We start from the raw sequence: 20,529 nt of genomic DNA, 5'->3' as shown, positions 1-20,529 counted from the left end.
CACAGTCCCAAGTGTAAAGTGAGTAGAGTGGGCTAAGCACACAGCTGATGGAGACGGTGGAGATGTTGTTGTTGCCGTGCCAGTACTTACAGCTAACAAAACACAACAGGAACTTTAATGGACTTCTAGCAGACCAGAATCAGAATGAGGTTTATTATTACTGACAAGAGTACTGTGCAAAACTCCTAGGCACATATATATAGCTAGGAGGCTTAAGCCTTTTGCACAGTACTGTATTTGTCAATATGGAGTGGAAAACAAATTTGTAAATCTGGCAGGAGCAAAGAATCTTGCAAGTGTCCAGGGCAGAGCACTGCGGGAGGGGTGTGAGACAGGTGATAGAGAAGCAATGCCAAGAATTAAAGTTTGACTTCTTATTTATTTGAATAATTCATTCTGGTCATAAAAATGCCAAATATTAAGAATGCCTTAAAAGTTGGTCATTGACTTCAGGAAGCAAGAGGACTATATGCCTCTGACTGTACCAATAGTCTTGAGGTGCAGAAGGTTGAGAGTTTCAAGTTCCACTTTGCAAATATCACCAATCCCTTTACCTAGACTAGCCTGATGCTCTGGCCAGGAATGTTCAGCAACGCTTTTGATTGCTCAGGTGGCTTTGGAAGTTTGTCATACCCACTCAGACCCTCAGATGCACCACTAGAAGTATCCTATCTGAATGCACCAACACTTCGTATGGCCGCTGCTCTGCCCAAGACCACAAGAAATTGCAGAGAATTGTGAACACAGCCCAGTTTATCACGAAAATCACACTCCCTTCCAGTAACCCTGTATATATTTCCTGTTGCCTCGGAAAAACAACCAGCAGAATAAAAGACCCCTCCCACCCTGATAATTCTCTCCATTCCACAACCCCCAGCTCCATTGGGAAGAAGATATAAGGGGACATGTACTACCAGATTCAAATGTAACTTCTATCCTACTGCTATAATACTCTTAAATGGACCACTTAAATGATAAGGATGAACATTTGATCTCTTAATCTATCTCATCACAGCCTTTGAACTTGAACCTTATCTGTCTGCATGTTTACACTTTCTCTGTAACTGTAACACTATTTTCTGCTCTCTGTTATTCTTCCTTTTGTACTATCTCGATGTATTTAAGGGTATCATGGTCGGAGGAGGTAGTGGGGATAATTTCCAACTGGCTATTAAATCCTCCCAATGGCATGTGCCTCAAATAGGCTCTGACAACCAAGTCCAGCTCCTGGCCTTCACATGTGGCTTAGCTACTAAGCCCAGCAGAGCCATTTCTACTGACAGGAGAAGGGGCAAAGACAGGTTACTGATGCCTTAAAACCAGACACTTTAGGCAGATGGGGCTCGTCAGCCATGCTTGGCAGCTCATCTCGGAGAAGAAAAATTCTGATCTCAAACCTCCGCTGCCTTACAGCTAGACACACTCAAGGGGAAGGCTTCGGAAGTAAACCCTGAGGGAAAATCCAAAGCTAGCATCCCTAAGACAGTCCTGTGTTGAGTTTAACACTGACTGGCAAGCTGTTGGCGCCATATTGTACCAGTCTCTGCCGTTCCATTGGAGCATCATCAGCATGGGGCGGGGAGCTGCTACATGACAGCTTGCTCCCCACGTCGTACCTCCCTGGCTTATGTACTGGCTTGTGTATCACACAGACAGACAGGACACAACATGCGTGGTGGACCTCAGCGAATGGAGAGGGCCTATCCTCAGCAGAGGCTTTGAAAAAGATTCAAGCGAGATTTACCAGGAGGCTGCCTGGATTAGAAAGCACACGCCCTAAGGAGAACTTAGACAAAATCGAGCTGTTTCCTCATAGAGTATTAGAGACTGACAAAAGTTTATACAATTATGAGAGGCATCGACAGATTAGACAGCCAGTATCGTTTACCCAGGGTCAGAATATCTAATACTAGAGGGAATGCAATTAATGTGAGAGGGAGAAAGCTCACAGGAGACGTGCAGGGCAAGGTTTTTATACTCAGAGTGATGGGTGCCTGGAATGCACTGCCAGGGCTGGTGGTGGAGGCAGATGAAACACAGCACAGACTCATGAGTGAGCAGAGAATGGACAATATGGAGCACATGCGGGGAAAAGGATTACAGGTGTGTGCCACTTAACGTCCATTCGGACAACGTCCAATCGCATATACGTCCCGATCGGAGAACGTGACATACCGGGCGTAACCAATCTCGTGTCTTGCGCATCTTTTGACTGTAGTAGCGTTATCTCTCTGTTTAATTTTCTTTCGAAACTATTACTGTAAGTGCATCATGGCTTCCAAACACAGCAAAACCACTCCTAGTTATAGCAGCAGCAAGAGGCAAAGAATATAATATGGTGTTCACTCAACATCCAAATCACATAACGTCGGATTTCACAGAACGTACCGTGGATATTAAACAATGCATACCTGTAGTATAAATAGGCATCATTAGCTTATTCAGTTTGGCATAATATCCTTGTCTGTACCTGATCTGTACCATTCTGTCTTGTATATTCTAAACCTAAATAGTTTTTTTAAAACAAGGGGAGCCTACTGCATTGCAACAGCTTGCTCTCCGTATCATATTGCCCTGGCTCGTTTGCGTACTGGTTTGCGTATCATGTAGACAGCTGGCACACACCATCCACGGTCGACACCGACCAATGGAAAGCCTCAGAGACATCTGCTTAGATAGCATGCAAACAAAGGTTTTCACCTTCTCAGTATATGTGAAAATGATAAATATTCTATATGTTTAACTGAACAACAATGATACATATGTTCAAAGTACACTGCAAAAATTTGACTTAATCTTACTTGGGACCAAGTAATTACCTGAGTTTTAATTTGCAACTGTACTGGGAGTCGGGGTGAGGAGGTCTTGTAATCAGATGAAAACTCCAAAGTTTGCTGCAGCATGTTTAATTAACAATTCCATTAATCTATTTACTTATTTATTTAGAGATGTAATGGGGATCTGACCCTTCCAGCCCAACGAGCCACACCACCCAGCAACCCACCTATTCAATACCAGCCCAATCACAGGACAATTTCAAATGCCCAATTAACCTTCTAACTGGTATGCCTTTGGACCGTGGGATGAAACCTGCGTGGCTGATGTGGAGAATGTACAACCTCCTTACAGACAGCACTGGAATTGAACTCTGAAATGCGTAACGCCCAAGCAGTAATAGTGTCGCGCTAACTGCTACTCTACCGTGGTGCCCAGCGTTCAGTCTCACTTCTATGTTTCTCAACCAGTTGTGAAAAGTGGGTGCACGGATGGAAGAAATACAACTTTACTTAAGCTCCGCCTTTGAAAGACATGTTACAAACTCTATACATAATGAGCACCGAATTGATGGCCTTTCACAGGAGTAAGGTAAATGGGAAATTAGGCAAAGACTGCTCCAGATTAATTGATGTCAGTTTCCGTCAACAACGTTTTCCTTTTGTCGATGCTTTGAACAGCTGGGACCTGCTGAAACATTAAATTCATTGCTACTGGAAGGTGCTCCGAGAAGGCATATCCAGAAGTAGTGGTAAAAACATCAACAGGCTGACTGTAGTCCATGCGACAGAAGACACAATGATCTAATTTCATCAACACAAGGGAGGTCAATGGTTCACTCGCCCATATCTCCCTCATCTTCCCTTTTTAAACACTATCTCCCCAGTATGTCGCTGGTCACATCTGTTCACCTCGCAAGTGCACTTTTTGATCTCTGTCTATGCAATCTTTACCCCATGACCCATGCAGCCACTGCTGACATTCAACCAGTCTTCACTGAACTGCACACTTCACCCTCGTGGTCACAAGCAAATGAGTACCAGAACTCTCAGCCATACGTCTCCCTTTCCCTCCTTTTTAAAAAATTTTTTAAAAACTTTTTTTTATTGTGTTTTCAAGTAGTTACAGAATAAAAGTGTATGAAAAAGAAAATGTATGTTACCCATCCCCCCTCCCCTTAACCCCTCCCCCCTAACATCCCTATAGAAAAAAAGAAGAAAGAAAGAAAAAAAAAGAAGGAATGCCTGGATATTGGAAGATCCCCACATGCTCCATGGAGTTCGTAATAACTTTAGTATATATATTTGTTTCTTTCCCCAAGTAACCAATTATTTCATCTTCGGAGCACCTATATATTTAATCCTATCTTTTGTAAATAAGGGCACCAAATTTTCAAAAATGTTTCATATTTATCTCTTAAATTATAAGTAACTTTTTCAAGTGGAATACAGCCATAAATTTCTTTCTTCCAACGATCTTTCTTCCCTTTCCCTCCTTGAGGAAGAGAGCACAGTCCATGCGGAGAGTCAGATAAAGAGGGGTGCCTTTCAGCTGTCAAGTAAACCAGCACGATCAAATCCATGGAAATGGAGATGAGCAAACAAAGGATCTTACTGCTGCCAAAGTTCTTTCTCATCCAGCACACAACATTCACTTATCTGAACTAAGTGAGTGAAAAATAGAAGTGAAAGTTCTAACATGAAAGTTCTGAGCTATGCCTTCAATAATCCATCATGCCTTCACTGGATACTGGAGAATGGCAGTGACTTCTTCTCTAAGAAAGTCATTTGCACCAAGGGTTTATTACCACACAATAGTCTTACGATCAGAATCTGAGTTCTCAGAATCAAGATTAAAATCGTTGGCATATGTTGTGAAATTTGTTGTTTTGCAGCAGCAGCTACATTGCAGTACATAATAATAACTATAAGTTCCAATAAGCATGCAGAAAGAGAGGGATGCCCCCTTTTTGAGGCATTGCCTTCTGAAGTTGTCCTCGATGCTGCTGAGGCTAGTGCCCGTGATGGAGCTGGCTTTTTCCAATCCGGTGCTGTGGCCCCTCGATAGCAGGTAAGGTCAGAAGTGGGGATGTTCGCAGGTGACTGAACAATGTCCTGCACCATTCGTGACTCCTCAGATAGTGAAGCTGTTCATACCCCAATACAGCAAGACCTGGACAATATCCAGGCTTGGGCTGACCAGTGGTGAGTGACGTTCAAGCCAGGCAATGACCATCTCCAAAGAGAGAGGCTCTAATCATTGTCCTTGACATCATCACTGAATCCCCCACTAGGAATATCCTGGGGGTTACCTTTGACAGGAAATAAACTGGTCTAGCCATCTAACCATTGTTTGGCACGGACTAGAAGGCCGAGATGACCTGTTTCTGTGCTGTAATTGTTATATGATTATAAACATTGTGGCTCCCAGAACAGATCAAAGGGTAGGAATGCTGTTGTGTGTAACTCACATCCTGACCCCCCAAAGCCTGTCCACCAACTACATGGCCCAGGTCAGGAGCATAATGGAATACTCACCACAGCTCCATCAACACTAAAGAAGCTTGACACCATCCAGTACAAGGCAGCCCTCTTGGTTGGTACCCCTTCCACAAGCATCCAATCCCTCCACCATCGATGGACATTTGCAGCACTGTGTACTATCTACAAGATGCACTGCAACAACACACCAAAGTTCATAAGGCAGCACATTCCAGACCTAAGGCCACTACCATCTAGAAGGAGGAGAACAGCAGATACCTGGGAACACCACCACTTGGAAATCCCCCTTCAAGTCACTCACCTTCCTGACTTGGAAACATATCGCCATTCCTTCATTGTCGCTGGGTCAAAATCATGGAATTCCCTCCCTAACAGCACTGTGGGTGTACCTACAACTCAAGGACTGCAGTGGTTCAAGAAGGCAGCTCATCACCACCTTCTCAAGGGCAACTAGGGATGGACAATAAACGCTGGCTTAGCTGGCGATGCCCACATTCCGTAAGTGAATGAATAAAAAAAAGATACAGTAGTAATGCAACTGGTTAGAATGCTCCTGTAAAGATGTACTGGTATATTTGGTGATACACCAATTCTCCTCAAACTCCTAATGAAGTATAGCTGCTGTCATGCCTTCTTTGTAACTGCATCAATTTGCTGGTCCCAGGATAGATCCTCAGAGACTTTCACACCCAGGAACTTCATTCTGCTCACCCTTTTCACTTCTGATCCCTCGATGAGGACTGGTGTGTGTTCCCTCAGTTTCTGAAATCCCCAATCAGACACAGCGTTGTGGTGCGTCACCATATGACCAGCTGATCTATCTCACTCCTGTATGCCTCTTCATCACCATCTGAAATTCAACCAACAATACTTGTGACGTCGGCAAATTTGTAGATGGTTTTGAGCTATGTCTAGCCAGGCAATCACTGTCAGAGCTGACATGCATTCTGATTCTGTCTCTAACCTCAATCAGAATTGTTTTTCACCTTTAAAAGAGTTTTCTGTAGATCAAACCTGCACATCTCGTATAGTTCTAGATCAATGGTCTTGAATGCCACAGAGATAGCCCTTAGCAGACTACGAATCTCCTGGTTCATCCAGGGCTTTTGGTTTGATTTAGTTCCATCCAACTGAACAGATCTTTACACATTGATGGTCTGCTCAGCTGTACCCTCCCCACCCACCAACACCAACATGTTGGCTCATGTAATTAAGCAACAGTGTATGATAGAAAAGAGGAAAAGTGACAAGTACATTTTGAAGGACACAATGATATAATTGGTGATGGACTCTGATCTTGAACCCCATGCTATCAAGTGATAAGATTCTACTGCAGCACTAACAAAGGATTCGGCAAATGCTAGCAAACTTACTGTACGAGACCGTGGAAGAGACCACCTCAAGAACAAGTCACAGGCTTTTACAAAGGTGTCTTAGTCCAAGAAAAAGTCATACAAATTACAAAAATTGTCTTGAATAACAGCAAGGAATCCTATAGTAAGGAAGTTATGAAATTTTCCAGTCGCCTTTGATCCAATGTGTTTAGAAAATTGTTTCAGTTACTGAGAAAAATATGGAAAATATATTCAGGAATTGAATAGCTATATTATTGACTATAACTATCATAGTGAACACGAGCAGAAACAAAAATTGCTTTCACTATTCATACAGAGCAGAGAATACAAGTGTTAGGCTGAAACAATTTTTTGGGCTTGCCAGCAAAGATTTTGACTAATCTGCATCAAATCCAAGGTGTCACACTCTGCAGAAGAACTATGGCAACTGTGAATAAGCAGTCTCTTCCACAAATGAGAATAAAATATCCTCACAGAAACACCTGACTATAAACAAAAGGTAAAGATATTATAGGAACTATAAGTCACACTGCACCAGTAATAACATAAAGATTAGTATATAAAGGGTACGTATGAAGGGGAAAAACAAAATTGTAAAAATCAATTTAAAAATTGTGTAGAATTTTCTTGAGGGAACAGAATGGTTTGATTAATTAATTTTTCAGGACAAAGGCTTGTTAGCAACTACTATTGAAAACTCATTTACTCCTGAATATACTAGTAAAGATACTTTCAACCTTTTAAAATATGAGACTAATGGACAGTTAGCCCAGGTGTGTGCTACCACAGGAATTTCTGAGAAGATTTGCCCAGTGCATTCTGCGAAGGCACAGAACTTCACTGCCAGCAACTTACAGATTTCTGCCTTTAACTGCTCATACAAGTGCCAGACATTGCTGCCAGATTTACATGGTAATAACGGCAAGTGTAATAGACTCCTCATAAAACCTAGGCCATTGTATGTCCATTGTTAACATGGTTTAACACTGTAGGAAATCTTTAACAAGCACTTTACAGTGCCACCTGCAGGAGAAACGGGTATTTTAAGTATCGGCAAATATTTAACAAATTTAATTCACAACTCCTACGGAATTAAACATACAGTAGTTAGAAAGCATAACAGATTGAGATTAGAGAAGGCATCATATAAAACTAGTAATCTTCATTATACACCTAAACTTCAGCCCTTGTATTGTTTAAAGCTTGAGCTGCATTTGCCAGACTAATATTTTGATCATATTAAAACTTCCTTATTTTGTATGTACAGATATCTTCATCTACCTCATTTTGGTCGAACACAAACTATCAGTAGCAGCTTTGATACCAGGTGTTTCACAACAGAAATGTAACGTGTGCAATGTAACTGCCTCGTATCATACCTGCCCATGACTGCCACATATGACAAATACAACATAAACTGCAAGGCATAGATATCCAGATTCTGATGATGGGCCATTAACCCAAGAAGATAAATCTGTTTTTCTGTACTTTGATGCTGCCTTATGTGTTGAGTATTCCAGTATTTTGTTTCATTACTGATAACTGTACCCCTTTGAAGGTTGGCTGGCCACTATGACAGAAATGTAGCATTACAAGATCAAAATGCTCTACATGTGATATGATTCCATCCAGATAGAAAAGTTAACAGCCGCTGCTTTCAGCACTGCAGATGCAGCTACATACATTTGACAGTAAGTCTCCTAAATAGCAACAGCAGATAACTTATATAGATTCTCTATGAGCACATGAGGTACGCATCCTGACATTAAGTTTGAATCCATGCTTGATTTTTATTATTTATTCAAAGTATATGGTCTTTGCAGCCTAACCCAGCAAAGCTCACATCCCTTGAAATGTATGTTTTTAATTAATGGATTCAAACTTGATGTCAGAAGGAGTGGTTAAGGAAGTTCTAATGACTGCTTTCCAGCCAGTTCTATACAGGAAGACTCCGGCACCAGGAGATAGGGATGCAGGCCAAAGAAATCAACAAGTGGCTAGAATAGGAATATCCCACTGCCATCTTCCATTGTTGCCATGCTGTTCACTCTGAGAAAATTATGTCTAAACCACATGTAACCCAATATAAAATCTTTCACCACAGTAACTATTTCACAGATAAATGCGCAGACAGCAGGAAGCAAACCACAAGCAGACATTCTGTAACATTACTTTGCACAATTTGTGCAATACTTAAGTTTCAAAAGAGTTTGCTACAAGAGCTAATCTTGAATCTTAAAACTAAAGGGTTCTTTATACAAAATCTGAGAGGTGGCTTTTTAAGTGTGTTAGGTAATGTGATAACACGCCACATGTCTGGAGGAAACTAGAGCAACGACTATAATGCAAAAATTCAGCCTATTTATATATTTACCTCACCTGAACGGGCTAAGTCTTACTATAATCTAAATCCATAGATCAGATTGCTTCCAATAATAGACAAAAGAGAAAACAGCGATGTGTTATTTATATTCTATTCATGAAACATATAATTGCTGCAAAGATTAATGCTTCACTTCTCAGATGCTCTCCTTGCCAATAGCCATCCACTGAAGACTAGTTTATCTGGAAACCAGGTTTAATGTCCAAAAGACTCTGTTGCTCTCTGTACTGTAATGAACGGATTATGAAAATCTTTATTTCTTTGTTCAAATCCCCTGACGGAGTTCTTCTGCAATCTCCTTCAGTGACACATCTGTCCGTAAACCCCTTCCTCATGCAAGTCTGCCTACTGTAATGTCTCCTCTTTATTATTGTCATCTCTTCACTCAGCCTTGTCCTTAAAATCTTGGCAAGACTGGTAGTTAGTCCTGTCATCCTCGTCCTGTACTTCTGTTATTCAGCACTGTGCTGCAGGTCGAACATGACTCTGTTTCTGTTGGAATGCAATTGGTGCTTATCTTCCAACGGCTTCTATTCCAACAGATGCAGTTCCCTCAAGTTACTCAATGATGGTGTCCATTACATGCAAAACCACATTTCTCTGCCACTTTGTTCAGTCTGATGATCCTTCTAGTACTGATCCACACTCCCACTCTCAGCCTTTACGTAATTAATGCCAATACTTCCATTTCTCTAGAATAACCCCATTAACCAACATTTTTCCATTTTACTTCAGCTAACCATTAAAAATCTTCCCAAAATCTATCTTTTTGACTAACTACTACGCACCTCTAACCCTTACACATTGACTAATGTCTGTTCCTTTCATCCTCTTTTCTTAATTTTTCTCATTACTTTCTCTGCATGAATCCAGGTCTTTGGCATTGTATAGGGAAGAATCATCCCCTATCAAATGTTAAATAAACTCAAATTTTGCAATGAACATAATTGTTTTTTTCTTAATAAGCAATAAATACCTACCTGAAACTGTGACAGCTACTCAAACAACTTTTGACAACAAAAAGCTGGCCCAGGGGAATATACCCCAGATCAGTTAACAAGTCAAGAAATGAAATGATACGATATATGTAGTTAAACTCATTTTGACTGCTCTTTGCACAGTGAAGTATGCTAATATTCATTTATATTAATTGTTCTTCAATCAGTTATACTTCTCAAGAACTGGAACCACTTAATTGGGTTTTTGTTATTAACATACATATTGAAATCTGATGAGCTATTTATTATATTTGCATGTTATTCTTGCATAGTTTCTAGTAAACCAACCTTTTTATATGGAAAAACGTATCAATTTCCTTTTGATCTTAAAAAAGCCACCAGAATTGCTTTTCAAAAAAAATTATAATGAATTATGCCATAATTGAAATTTTTCTGTCCAGTTCTTTGATGATTTAAAAAATGACAAGGGTGACAAGTGATGGAAATATCAGGGTAAATAGCTTAAAGGGGTTTCTGACCCTAGACAATACAGGGAAACTAAATATGCACATATGAAGTTAAGACATCCTGATTAATGACTTGTGACATTATTTCAATTCTGTCAGAGTTGTTTGGGTTCCAGAAGGGTTTGAAAGAAATGTTTGAAAGAAATGCTTCTATTGTACAATAATAAAAGAATGTTTCAATTTTTTTAAAAATGAAAACAATTGAATGAAATGCTGTCATTTACTGTATGGTAATCTGTAAAAAATTTAAATTACTTTTATCTCCAAAACTTGTACTCTCAAAGCAATAGGCACAGAAATAACACAGCCTGCAAGTTTTCAAATTCACACATGTCGTAATGTGGGATATATCATTATTCTTCCTTTTAATTTGGGTCACAATCCTGCAGCTTGTTTAACAGCAACATGGAGACTACAGTGGTTTAGTAAAGTACCCAACCATTACCTTCACAGCAGCTAGTGCTAGGCTTTATTACCAGCATAATCTGTGAACAAATATTGTTTATCATTTTTTAAAAATCTTGCAATATTGTAATTATTTTGTTCAAAGGGTATAATTAAAATGCATGAGACACTGAACATGTGACAATAACTGAATATAAGACTGCTTTATTTTACCATCTTTCGCCAACTCTGTAATTTATATTTAAAACAATTTAATATCATACACACCAGAGGTATCAACCGTAATACAGAAAACAGGCTATTGTATCTGCTATGAAGTTATGAAATTGTAATGTCTTTATTATATTTCCAGCTATCAGCAGCAGTTTTCAGTCGTATTCCATATATTACTTCACGATGTACTATAAACGGGTTACTTAATACATCTCAGAAATTTTAACTTAACCATGATTTAAACAAAGTTCATTTACCACTGAGAAAGCCGTGAGATTCTCTCTTTCTTAAGAGAAAGCTATTTTTGGTGCATCAGTAAGCTAAACCAGCTCCCTATATAATTGAGGAGGACAATGAATAGTAGTTCCTGTGATCACCACCCACTCTAATCGCATCAAGGTCGTGGTGCATCCTGCCGGCTGCGGTTGCGAGGCACTGAACGAGAGATCTCAGGCGTACTAAGAGGAAATGATTATTGAGCTGGGAAGTGGTAAATTATAAGGTACCCTTGTGTCCAACAGTTGGTTCACTTAACGTATCAGCATTTCCTGAATTTCAAGACCCAAGCAGAAAAAAGTAAGATAACAAGAAGGAAATATTCCCGCGGATTTTCACTTTATTACCTCCCTGGAAATGGATTTGTCATCGATTTATTATGATTTATGATCATTTAAAATCTTTTCGTTTTCTTTAGCCAAGTGCATTACATTCCTCAGAACCACAACGACATTGTAAAGAAAATATATCTTATTTCAAAGTGTTTTCAACTTTCATTTCCTAAGTTTTAACTATTTTTTATAAAATATGCAGAAATACTAAATTTATTTTAATCTCTAATCCATCACCAGCGAAAGTGATGAAAAAGTTCAGAGAAAAACGCTTAAAGATTCCTTTTTGGATACTTTATTAATCTACTTTAAAGTGATTGTCGAAGTAGCCATACTAGAGGTGATTCCTGTTTCAGAGAACGTGCATACTGTGGTTAAATATTCTACAGTTTGCAACTGGAAAGAGAATGGTTCGTTAAAAAAAACAGCGCTTGCTTTAAGTATCCGCCCGGCAGAGCTAGGCGTGCATTCCATTGGTCTCGATAAGGCAGGGGAGGCGTCTCGGTGAGACCTCAGTGGTTTTCAGAATCCGTCAATCTTTCACCAACCACCCACCTCCCCCCCCCCCCCCCAGCCACCCACCACCGCTCCCCCACCCCCACCCCGCCCCCCTTCCTAAAAAGATCCGATTCTCGAGTTCTCGTCACCGGCACTGGGGAGTAATGTAAAAACTAGCCAGCACTGACTTCCCCCTGTACCTCCTCTAACATTATGTTTTCTTACTCAAACAATTTCGGATGCTACGTTCGCAAAACACCAGCTCCCCTAGCACTGTTCAATCGAGGATAAAGTGAATGAAGGTTCCGAGTGCTAAGTTACAGTGGTTCACTTGTGGTGAGGGCTCTCTGTGCGTAGTCGTAATCATGCGTCCTGTGTTTTGGGTAGGGGTAACGTTACTTCTCGCCTCCCGTTTAGAAGGAACACCACAAATGTATGAAAGACAAGGTAATACTCGACTAAACTGTGAACTGTGCATTATCTGCCGTTTGTTGCAAAACGTTATTTTATGTATTTTTAGAAAAAAAATAAAATGAGTATTTAGCAAAACTTATTTGACATCATACACACTGGAACATAATTTTGTGACGATGTCCCATATTTTAAATGAGAATTTTATCTTGTTTCAGCAAAACTACGAGAGCAGCTGACGGTTTATGAAATTGTAACTCCCATTCGAGAGACTGAGTCCGGGGAACCTTTCCCAAACACGATGCACTTTAGAAGGAAAAAGCGAAGCGTTGATGCCGATCTCTGGGCCTTGGTAACCCATTACAGAATTAATGCTTTTGGGCAATTTTTTCATCTTAATTTAACTGCCGATTCTGGATTTATTGCACCTATATTTACCGTTATACACCTTGGAATACAAGCTAATCTTACAAACCTCCACGAAGAGGATACTGACACGAAGCACTGCTTCTACACAGGACATGTCAATGCTGAACCAGAGCACACAGCTGTGATTAGCCTCTGTTCCGGACTCGTGAGTATTTTAAACCTCTCCATACTGAATTGCATTTTCAACTTTTGGATATAAGTTGCATAATGACATAAGTTTGGAACTTAGCGTTTCTATGTTTTGTAGCCTTTTAGATATTATCACAACCCAGGGAGCGGGCGTATGTATTAAAGTTGATCAGTTTGTAAACCTGTATTAAGGGAGGTGAGATGCCCATTGACCTTCCCTTCTCTCGGTGAGATGGACAGCTCATCGTAAACCCATCCCCCCCCCACCCCCCACCCAACCCCTCACGCTCCCACCCAGTCAGCATCAGGAACACCTTCGGATGACTGTCCGTGGTAAGACAGGCTAGTGGTGCGGACTCGGATTGTAGTCGGGTCAGTTCGCACGGTATGACACGGCATCTAGGGAGCCTGGGAAGAAGTTCTGGTGAAGTCTGCGTCAGCACCGCTGTGAATGGAAGAGACATTGTACGTACACTACAACGCACAGTGCCCAGATCTGGAAACGTACTACTTGTGCACGGCGTCATCAATTCCCTAACCGTGCATCTTCCCAAGTGACGAACTCGGTCTGAACAGGAAACTTTAATACATCACAAAGTTAGGTTTAGGCTTGTGAAGCAAGTGAAAAAATTTCTAAAGTGTTAGAGTTGTCACTTATCTCTTATAGACAACATATCAATGTCCTGGTCTGGTTGTACACTCGAACAGTTGAGATCGCGTAGTTCCTTAGCCTACAGTGCAAGACTAATGTGTCAATCACCAACAATGGTTTCGCTTACTTACCTTGCGGCGACTATTTGCAAATGCTGTTCCCCCTGCAATTATCATCAGCGGGGGCATCCTCTCAATATGACGCAGCTACCGAACTCTTATCAGTGCTGATCTCCGCTGTCAGAAACAACGACAGACTTGGGGGCCGACATCAGATCAGCTCCATTTTCACTGAAAACCTGTCCGGGGCTCGTGGCGGCATAACAACACCTGAACGCAGAACAAGATGTTGTTTACCAGTGTGACAATTGTTTTGCTGGGCGGTGGGTGGGAGTTCCAGTTTTCTTCCTGCGGCCACTTAAGGCGGCAAAGTATATCCGCTGATTTTTTTTTTGTTTTATTTACTGCATTTTCAATTGATCGAGTGTGTTTCATCAACAAAACAACTCAGAATATATCGCTGTCCGGCTGCCGTGAAGAATACAAATGCCCACTTTCCATTATTTGATCCAAAGTACGAAGGGAAGCCCCAGTGTGCAGGTCCACCTTAACAGGAGGAGCAACTCCTGAAGCCTTCTCACCTCTCTCATCGAACTGCACTTTACAATGGAGGCTGAGGCGATGCAACACGCCCCCCACCCCCCATCCCACGACCCAACCGTGTTTATGTCGATTCCAGAACTCAATCTCTGCAGTTGTCACCATATTGATTCTGTCCGGTGGAGCGAAATCGCCCGTCACATCTCCCAAAGCTGCAGTGCAAAAGTTAGATCAATTGCCTCAAATTTCTTTCTGTATTTTAGGAACTCACAGTTGTAGCCATTGTCTGTAGTTATTTCCCATACCGAAAGAAGGTATGCGTTGTCTTGGAAGCGATTTGGGGAGATGTGGTGAAATGACCCATATTGGAGTTTACAAGATTAAAGGTTGATCTCAGTGAAACATTTAAGAGTTAAGAATGTAGAGAAGTGCGAGGATTTGCACTTCGGTAGGACCACCTAGAGTAGGTCTTACACAGTGAACGGTAGGGCAGTGGGAAGTGTGGTAGAACAAGGGGATCTGGGAATACAGGTCCACAATTCATTGAAAGCTGCGTCACAGGTAGATGGGATGGTACAGAAAGCTTTTGGCACATTGGCCTTCTTGAATCAATGTATTGTGTATAGGAGATGGGATGTCATGTTGAAGTTGTAAGACCTTACTGATGTCTAATTTGGAGTATTGTGTGCAGTTTTGGTCACCTACCTACAGGAAAGATGCAAGCAAGGTTGAAGGAGTACAGAGAAAATTTACAAGCATGTTGCTGAGTCTAGAGGACTTGATTTATAAGGAAAGACTGAATAGGTTAGGACTGTATTCTTTAGAACATAGAAGATTGAAAGGAGATTTGGTAGAGGTGTACAAAATTATAGAGGGGTATAAATTGAGTAAATACAAGCAGGCCTTTTCCACTGAGGTTGGGTAGAACTACAACCAGAGGTCATGGGTTAAGGGTGAAAGGTGAGATGTTAAGGGGACCGTGAGAGGAAAATTCTTCACTCAGTGGGTCATGAGAGTGGAATGAGCTGCCAGCACAAGAGGTGCACGTGAGCTTGATTACGATGTGTAAGAGAGGTTTGGCTGGGTATATGGATAGTAGGGGTATGGAGGCTATGGCCCAAGTACAGGTAGATGGGAGTAGGCAGTTTAACTGGTTTTGGCATGGGTCAGATGGGCCAAAGGGCCTGTTTCTGTGCTGTATGGCTCTATGACTCTTTAGTCAGGAATTGATAAGGTAGATGTTGAGAATCTGCTTCTCCTGGATGGAAAAGCCTCAGACTGATGGCATACATGGACTGAGCAGGAAAATGGACGAGGCGGGGGATGACAGTTGGGGTCCCAATTCATACTCATTCTACCACATTTCTACTCTCGAATGAGAATCACATTTATTATCACCAATATTTCATGAAATTTATTGTTTTGTGGCAATGATACAGTTTTAGACATAAAATGACTATAAATTAGAATAAACTGATAGATAGTGCAAAAGGGGAACAATGAGGTGATATTCATGGGTTCATAGACAATTCAGAAATCTGATGGTCCATGGAGAGGAAGAAGCTATTTCTGAAATGTTGAGCATGTGTCTCCAGACTCTTGTACCTCCTCCTAATTGTAGTAAGGAGAATTGGTGTATGTCCCAATGCTGAGAGACATTGATGATTGATTATAATCTTTTGAGGTGCCATCTCTTGAAGAGGTCTTTGATGGTTGGGAGGGTTGTGCCCATATTGGAGCTGGCTGGGTCTGCAATCCTCTGTGGCCTATTTCAATCCAGTGCATTGGAGTCTGCATACCAGGCTGTGCTGCAACCAATCAGAATGCTCTCCACTCTATATACAACCATAAGATATAGCAGCAGAAGTAGGCCATTCGGCCCATTGAGTCTGCTCCACCATTCAATCATGGCTGACCCAATTCTTCCAGTCATCCGCACTCCCCTTCCTTCTCCCCATACCCTTTGATGCCCTAGCTATTCAAGAACCTATCAATCTCTGCCTTAAATGCACCCAATGACTTGGCCTCCACAGCCGCTCATGTCAACAAATTCCACAGATTTACCACCCTCTGACTAAAGTAATTTTTCTGGATCTCTTCTAAATGGACACCCTTTAATCCTGAAGCTGTGCCCTCTTGTCCTAGACTTCCCTACAGTGGGAAGTAACTTTGACATATCTAATGTCTTCAGGACTTTTGACATTTGGAATGTTTCTATGAGATAACCCCTCATTCCCCTGAACTCTAGGGAATACAGCCCAAGAGCTGCCAGATGCTCCTCATTTGGTAACCCTTTCTACATCTTAGAAATTTGCCAGTCTTTGGTGACATACCCAATCTCCTCAAACTTCTAGTCAACTAGAGCCACTAGTATGCCCAGGACATGTTAGGCTCAGGATAGATCATCTCTCTTCCTCCATTTGCTCTCTCACTTCTATTCACTTTCTCTTGCCCAATTTGCACTCTCTGCACCCGACTCATTCTCTGTCTCTCCCCCATTCGCTCTTGTTCTTCTCCCATTTGCTCTCTCTCTCTTCTATTCAATTCCTCTTTCCCCATTTGCTCTTTCTCTACCCTATTCATTAGCTCTCTTCCCGATTCGTTTGCTCTCCCCATCTGCATTCTTGCCCTCTCCTAGATTTGCTCTCCATCACCTATCTCCCCCCCCCCCCACTTTGCCCCTCATCCTCAGATAATTCTCTCTCCCTCTTTCTCTTTAAGTGCTGTTTCTCCCTGCTACCCCCACCCTGTTTGGCCTGTCTATCTGTCTATCTGTCTCTCACTCTGATCTATTTTCCTTCCTCTCTTACTGCTTGTTCTCTTTCCCCTATTGCAGTTTCTCCCTCCTGTCTATATTTGCCCCATCTCCTCTCGTCTCTCTCTCTCTCTCCCTCCTTTTCTCTCTATCTCTCCTCTCTCCCCCTCCCCACCCCCAATATCCATTCATTAGCCAACGGGACAGAAATCAGGTCTTCACTCACTCACTACCTCTGTCTTTCATCTATCTTCATCACCACACCCCTTCCTTCTCTCTGCACTGTTTTCCTTCCTTAGATCACAAGGCAGCAAGATATGAGAATAGCCTGTAGTTGCGAGATGTCTGCAAAGTAGATGGACAGTCCTTGTACCTCACTCTTCCAAATGAAAGAAGGCATTTGAAGCATTGGGGCAGTTGGGTGAGGGGTTGATGTCCAAAACAATTTGGTCCCTGGTTCCTAACTGGCATTCCATTTGGGTCAAAGCCTGCAGTCTGAAGCCCCATAACAAGGTAGGAAACCTCCATTGAAATTTTTGGGCATTGCTAATAGTGTTGGAACACATCTTTGAAAATATCATTTGTGGATGTAATAACATTTATGTTAAAGAAGGATATTTTTTATTTTGCTTATAAATTGGCACCTTTCCATGTTTATTCCCATTATGTTGATCAAAATGTAGAGGAATGGCCATACCTTGTGATATGCATAATCCATGTTAATATAGTCTGAACACTACAAACATTTAATATTTTGAGCAGTTAATTTTCTCAGCATGGTGCAATACAAGTGATTAAATTTGTTATGGATGCAACATGTACTTGAGGAAGGACAAAATGGAGAATTATTGAGTAGATGTCAGGAGGGTTGCTTGAAATTCTTTAGATGTACCTCAAAGTAGAACTTAGGAAACTAACTTTTCAAGTAAAATAAAATATTAAATGCAGTCCTGTAGGGTTACCATCCTCCAACGATTACCATTCAATATGTGAGATTTATTGTAATGCAGCTTAAGTTTATTATCATGGGCATGCATATTCAGGGTATAAAAAACTTATAAGTTAGCTTTCTGCAGCAGCAGTGCAACACATTACAAGCATGAAAAACAGAAGTTAACGTGGACGTAAATTATATATAACACATGACAGAACATACATAACCATATTAGCGCGTTTTGAGAGAGAAAAAGGCAATGTAGTCCGTGGTAGTGTTTTGATTTCTCAGATCTATTCAAGAACACAATGGCAGAGGTATTATACTGTTCTTGAACCTTGAGGTGTGGGTTTTTCCTGCTCCTTTACCTTTGCCTGATGGCAACATTAAGAAGAGGGCATGGCCCAGATGGTGGAGATCCTTAAGGATAGATGTCACCTACCTTAGATTTTCCCTATTATTGATGTTCTGAATGGAGGGTAGAGCAGAGCCATGATGGACCTGGCTAATTGACTACTCACTGTATCGTCGTTTCTCTGTACATTAGAATTTCCGTACTAGGCCGTGGTACAACCAGTTACAACACTTCACACTGTACATCTTAAATTTGTCAGAGTATTTGATGGCACACTGAATCTCCTTAGACTTCTAGGAAAGTAAAGATGCAGGCATGTCTTCCTCATGAATTCTATGTGTTAGGACCAGAATAGGTCTTCCAAGATGTTGACCCTTGGAAACTTGAAGCTGCTTACCTAATCGACCACAGGCTCTTCAGTGAGGATTGGTGCACATTTGCTTGCCCTCCCCTTCTTAAGTTCCACATCCAGCCCTTTGGTATTGTTGACAATGAAGGCAAGGTTGTTGATATGATAACACTCAACTACATCATAGAATTAGGATCAGGTTTAACTTTATCGCAGAATAATTAGCTGGAAGAATTTAACTTGTTAAAGGTGGACATCATAACAATGCTGATGCTATCAAATATTGGTAATGGTAATAGTTTGGCATTTGTATGGTTAATATTTCACTAGCTGTTTATAATTTCATGCCTGAATTTTATCCGGATTTTGCTGTACGCTTAATTGTTTAAGAAATAGATGTTTAGTATGTTGCACTGAAGGACATGTTTAAGACATGGAGCTGACATCTTTTGTATTTCCAACCCCCGTTTCATTTTTTCCTGGACATCCATCAACTATAGTTTTATTACGACTTCTTGGTATCAATTGAATGCTGCATAGACACCATGGGCAGTCTCCTCTGAAGATTATCTCTTTGATCTGCACTTGGACCAACACCACGATGTAGCTCAGAACTGAATGTTTCTCAAGAAACTCACACTATTCTTTGGTGAGCAGGGTGCTGCTAATTTGGGTGTTGCTTGGTAGTGCTGTTGACTGCAGTTTCCATCACTTTGTTGATGACTGAGTGTAACCTGATTAGGGACTAATTAGCCAGATTAGATTTCTAATATTTTTTGAGGATGAGCACATCCGGGCAATTTTCCACATATTCAGATAGATAACAGTAGCATAGCCGTACTTATGTCAGCTTTGGTTGACACAGCTTGTTCTGGAGCACAACTTTTCTGAATCAATGTTGGGATGTTGTTTAGTCCCGTGGTCTTTGCGGTCATCTCACCTGGAGTGAATTGAATAGACTGGCTTCTGATTGCAGTAGTCTTAAGAGGAAGCCAAGATGTGTCATCTATGCATGAACATTCTTCTCCCATTTGCTATTTCAGATTCGGATTTACTTAGCACACATACATCAAAATATGCAGTGAAATGTGTCCTTTGCATCAACAATGATCTGTTGGGGGCAGTCCACAAGTGCAGCCACATGCTATTGCTTCTAGATGTGGCAGAGTTTCATAGCTTTAATCTGATTGGTTGTCGGTTTGCTAACCTCTGGTTTTGCTGTTTAGCACAACTGCCCCTTCCCAAGGTAGACATCTAACCTTTAGCTACATTTAATGGTACTCCCAATAGCAGGAAATCTAGAATAATATAGTCAAGCAGAGGGAAGCTGGTTTTATAAAAGAGACATCTTGTGTGTCAAGTTAATTTGGGTTTGAGATTGTAACAATAATGGGGAACTAGCAAATGGATTTCCAAAACAAAACACTTGATAAGGTGCCATGTAAAAGATAAAAGTTTCTGCACAAGGTAAGAGCTCCTCACATTGGTAGCAATGGAGGGAGAATTAGTTACATAACAGAAACCAAACCTCAGAAATGCATCATTGGCAAGTCATAGCTAATGGAGTGCCACGGGGATTAGTGCAGGGGCTTCAGCCAATTTTAATCTATACGACTGATTTAGACGATGGGATTGAATATTGCCAGGTTTACTGATTGTACAAAGGTACATAGGAAAACAAATTGTGAAGATAGCAAGACAAGCCTTCAAGAA

At 41.1% G+C, this 20,529-nt stretch overlaps 1 protein-coding gene and 1 long non-coding RNA gene across 3 annotated transcripts in view; one reads left to right on the top strand and one right to left on the bottom strand.

The window, feature by feature from the left end:
- Positions 1-14,179, bottom strand: part of LOC140741855 (uncharacterized) — a 240,286-nt gene extending 226,107 nt beyond the window's left edge. Inside the window, exon 1 of the long non-coding RNA XR_012102144.1 lies at positions 13,956-14,179. This is a non-coding gene — a long non-coding RNA (uncharacterized lncRNA). The remainder of the gene's footprint in view (positions 1-13,955) is intronic.
- Positions 12,347-20,529, top strand: part of adamts9 (ADAM metallopeptidase with thrombospondin type 1 motif, 9) — a 248,365-nt gene continuing 240,182 nt past the window's right edge. For both annotated transcript variants that reach the window (XM_073072325.1, XM_073072324.1), the window contains exons 1-2: positions 12,347-12,650; positions 12,833-13,188. In XM_073072325.1, the coding sequence (XP_072928426.1) occupies positions 12,500-12,650; positions 12,833-13,188 (507 nt within the window). In that variant the 5' untranslated portion in view covers positions 12,347-12,499. The remainder of the gene's footprint in view (positions 12,651-12,832; positions 13,189-20,529) is intronic.

This window comes from Hemitrygon akajei, chromosome 19 (genome assembly GCF_048418815.1).
Source record: "Hemitrygon akajei chromosome 19, sHemAka1.3, whole genome shotgun sequence".
Lineage (NCBI taxonomy): Eukaryota > Metazoa > Chordata > Chondrichthyes > Myliobatiformes > Dasyatidae > Hemitrygon > Hemitrygon akajei.
The sequence above is the reverse complement of the archived record's forward strand: the minus strand, read 5'-3'. Positions and strand labels throughout refer to the sequence as shown.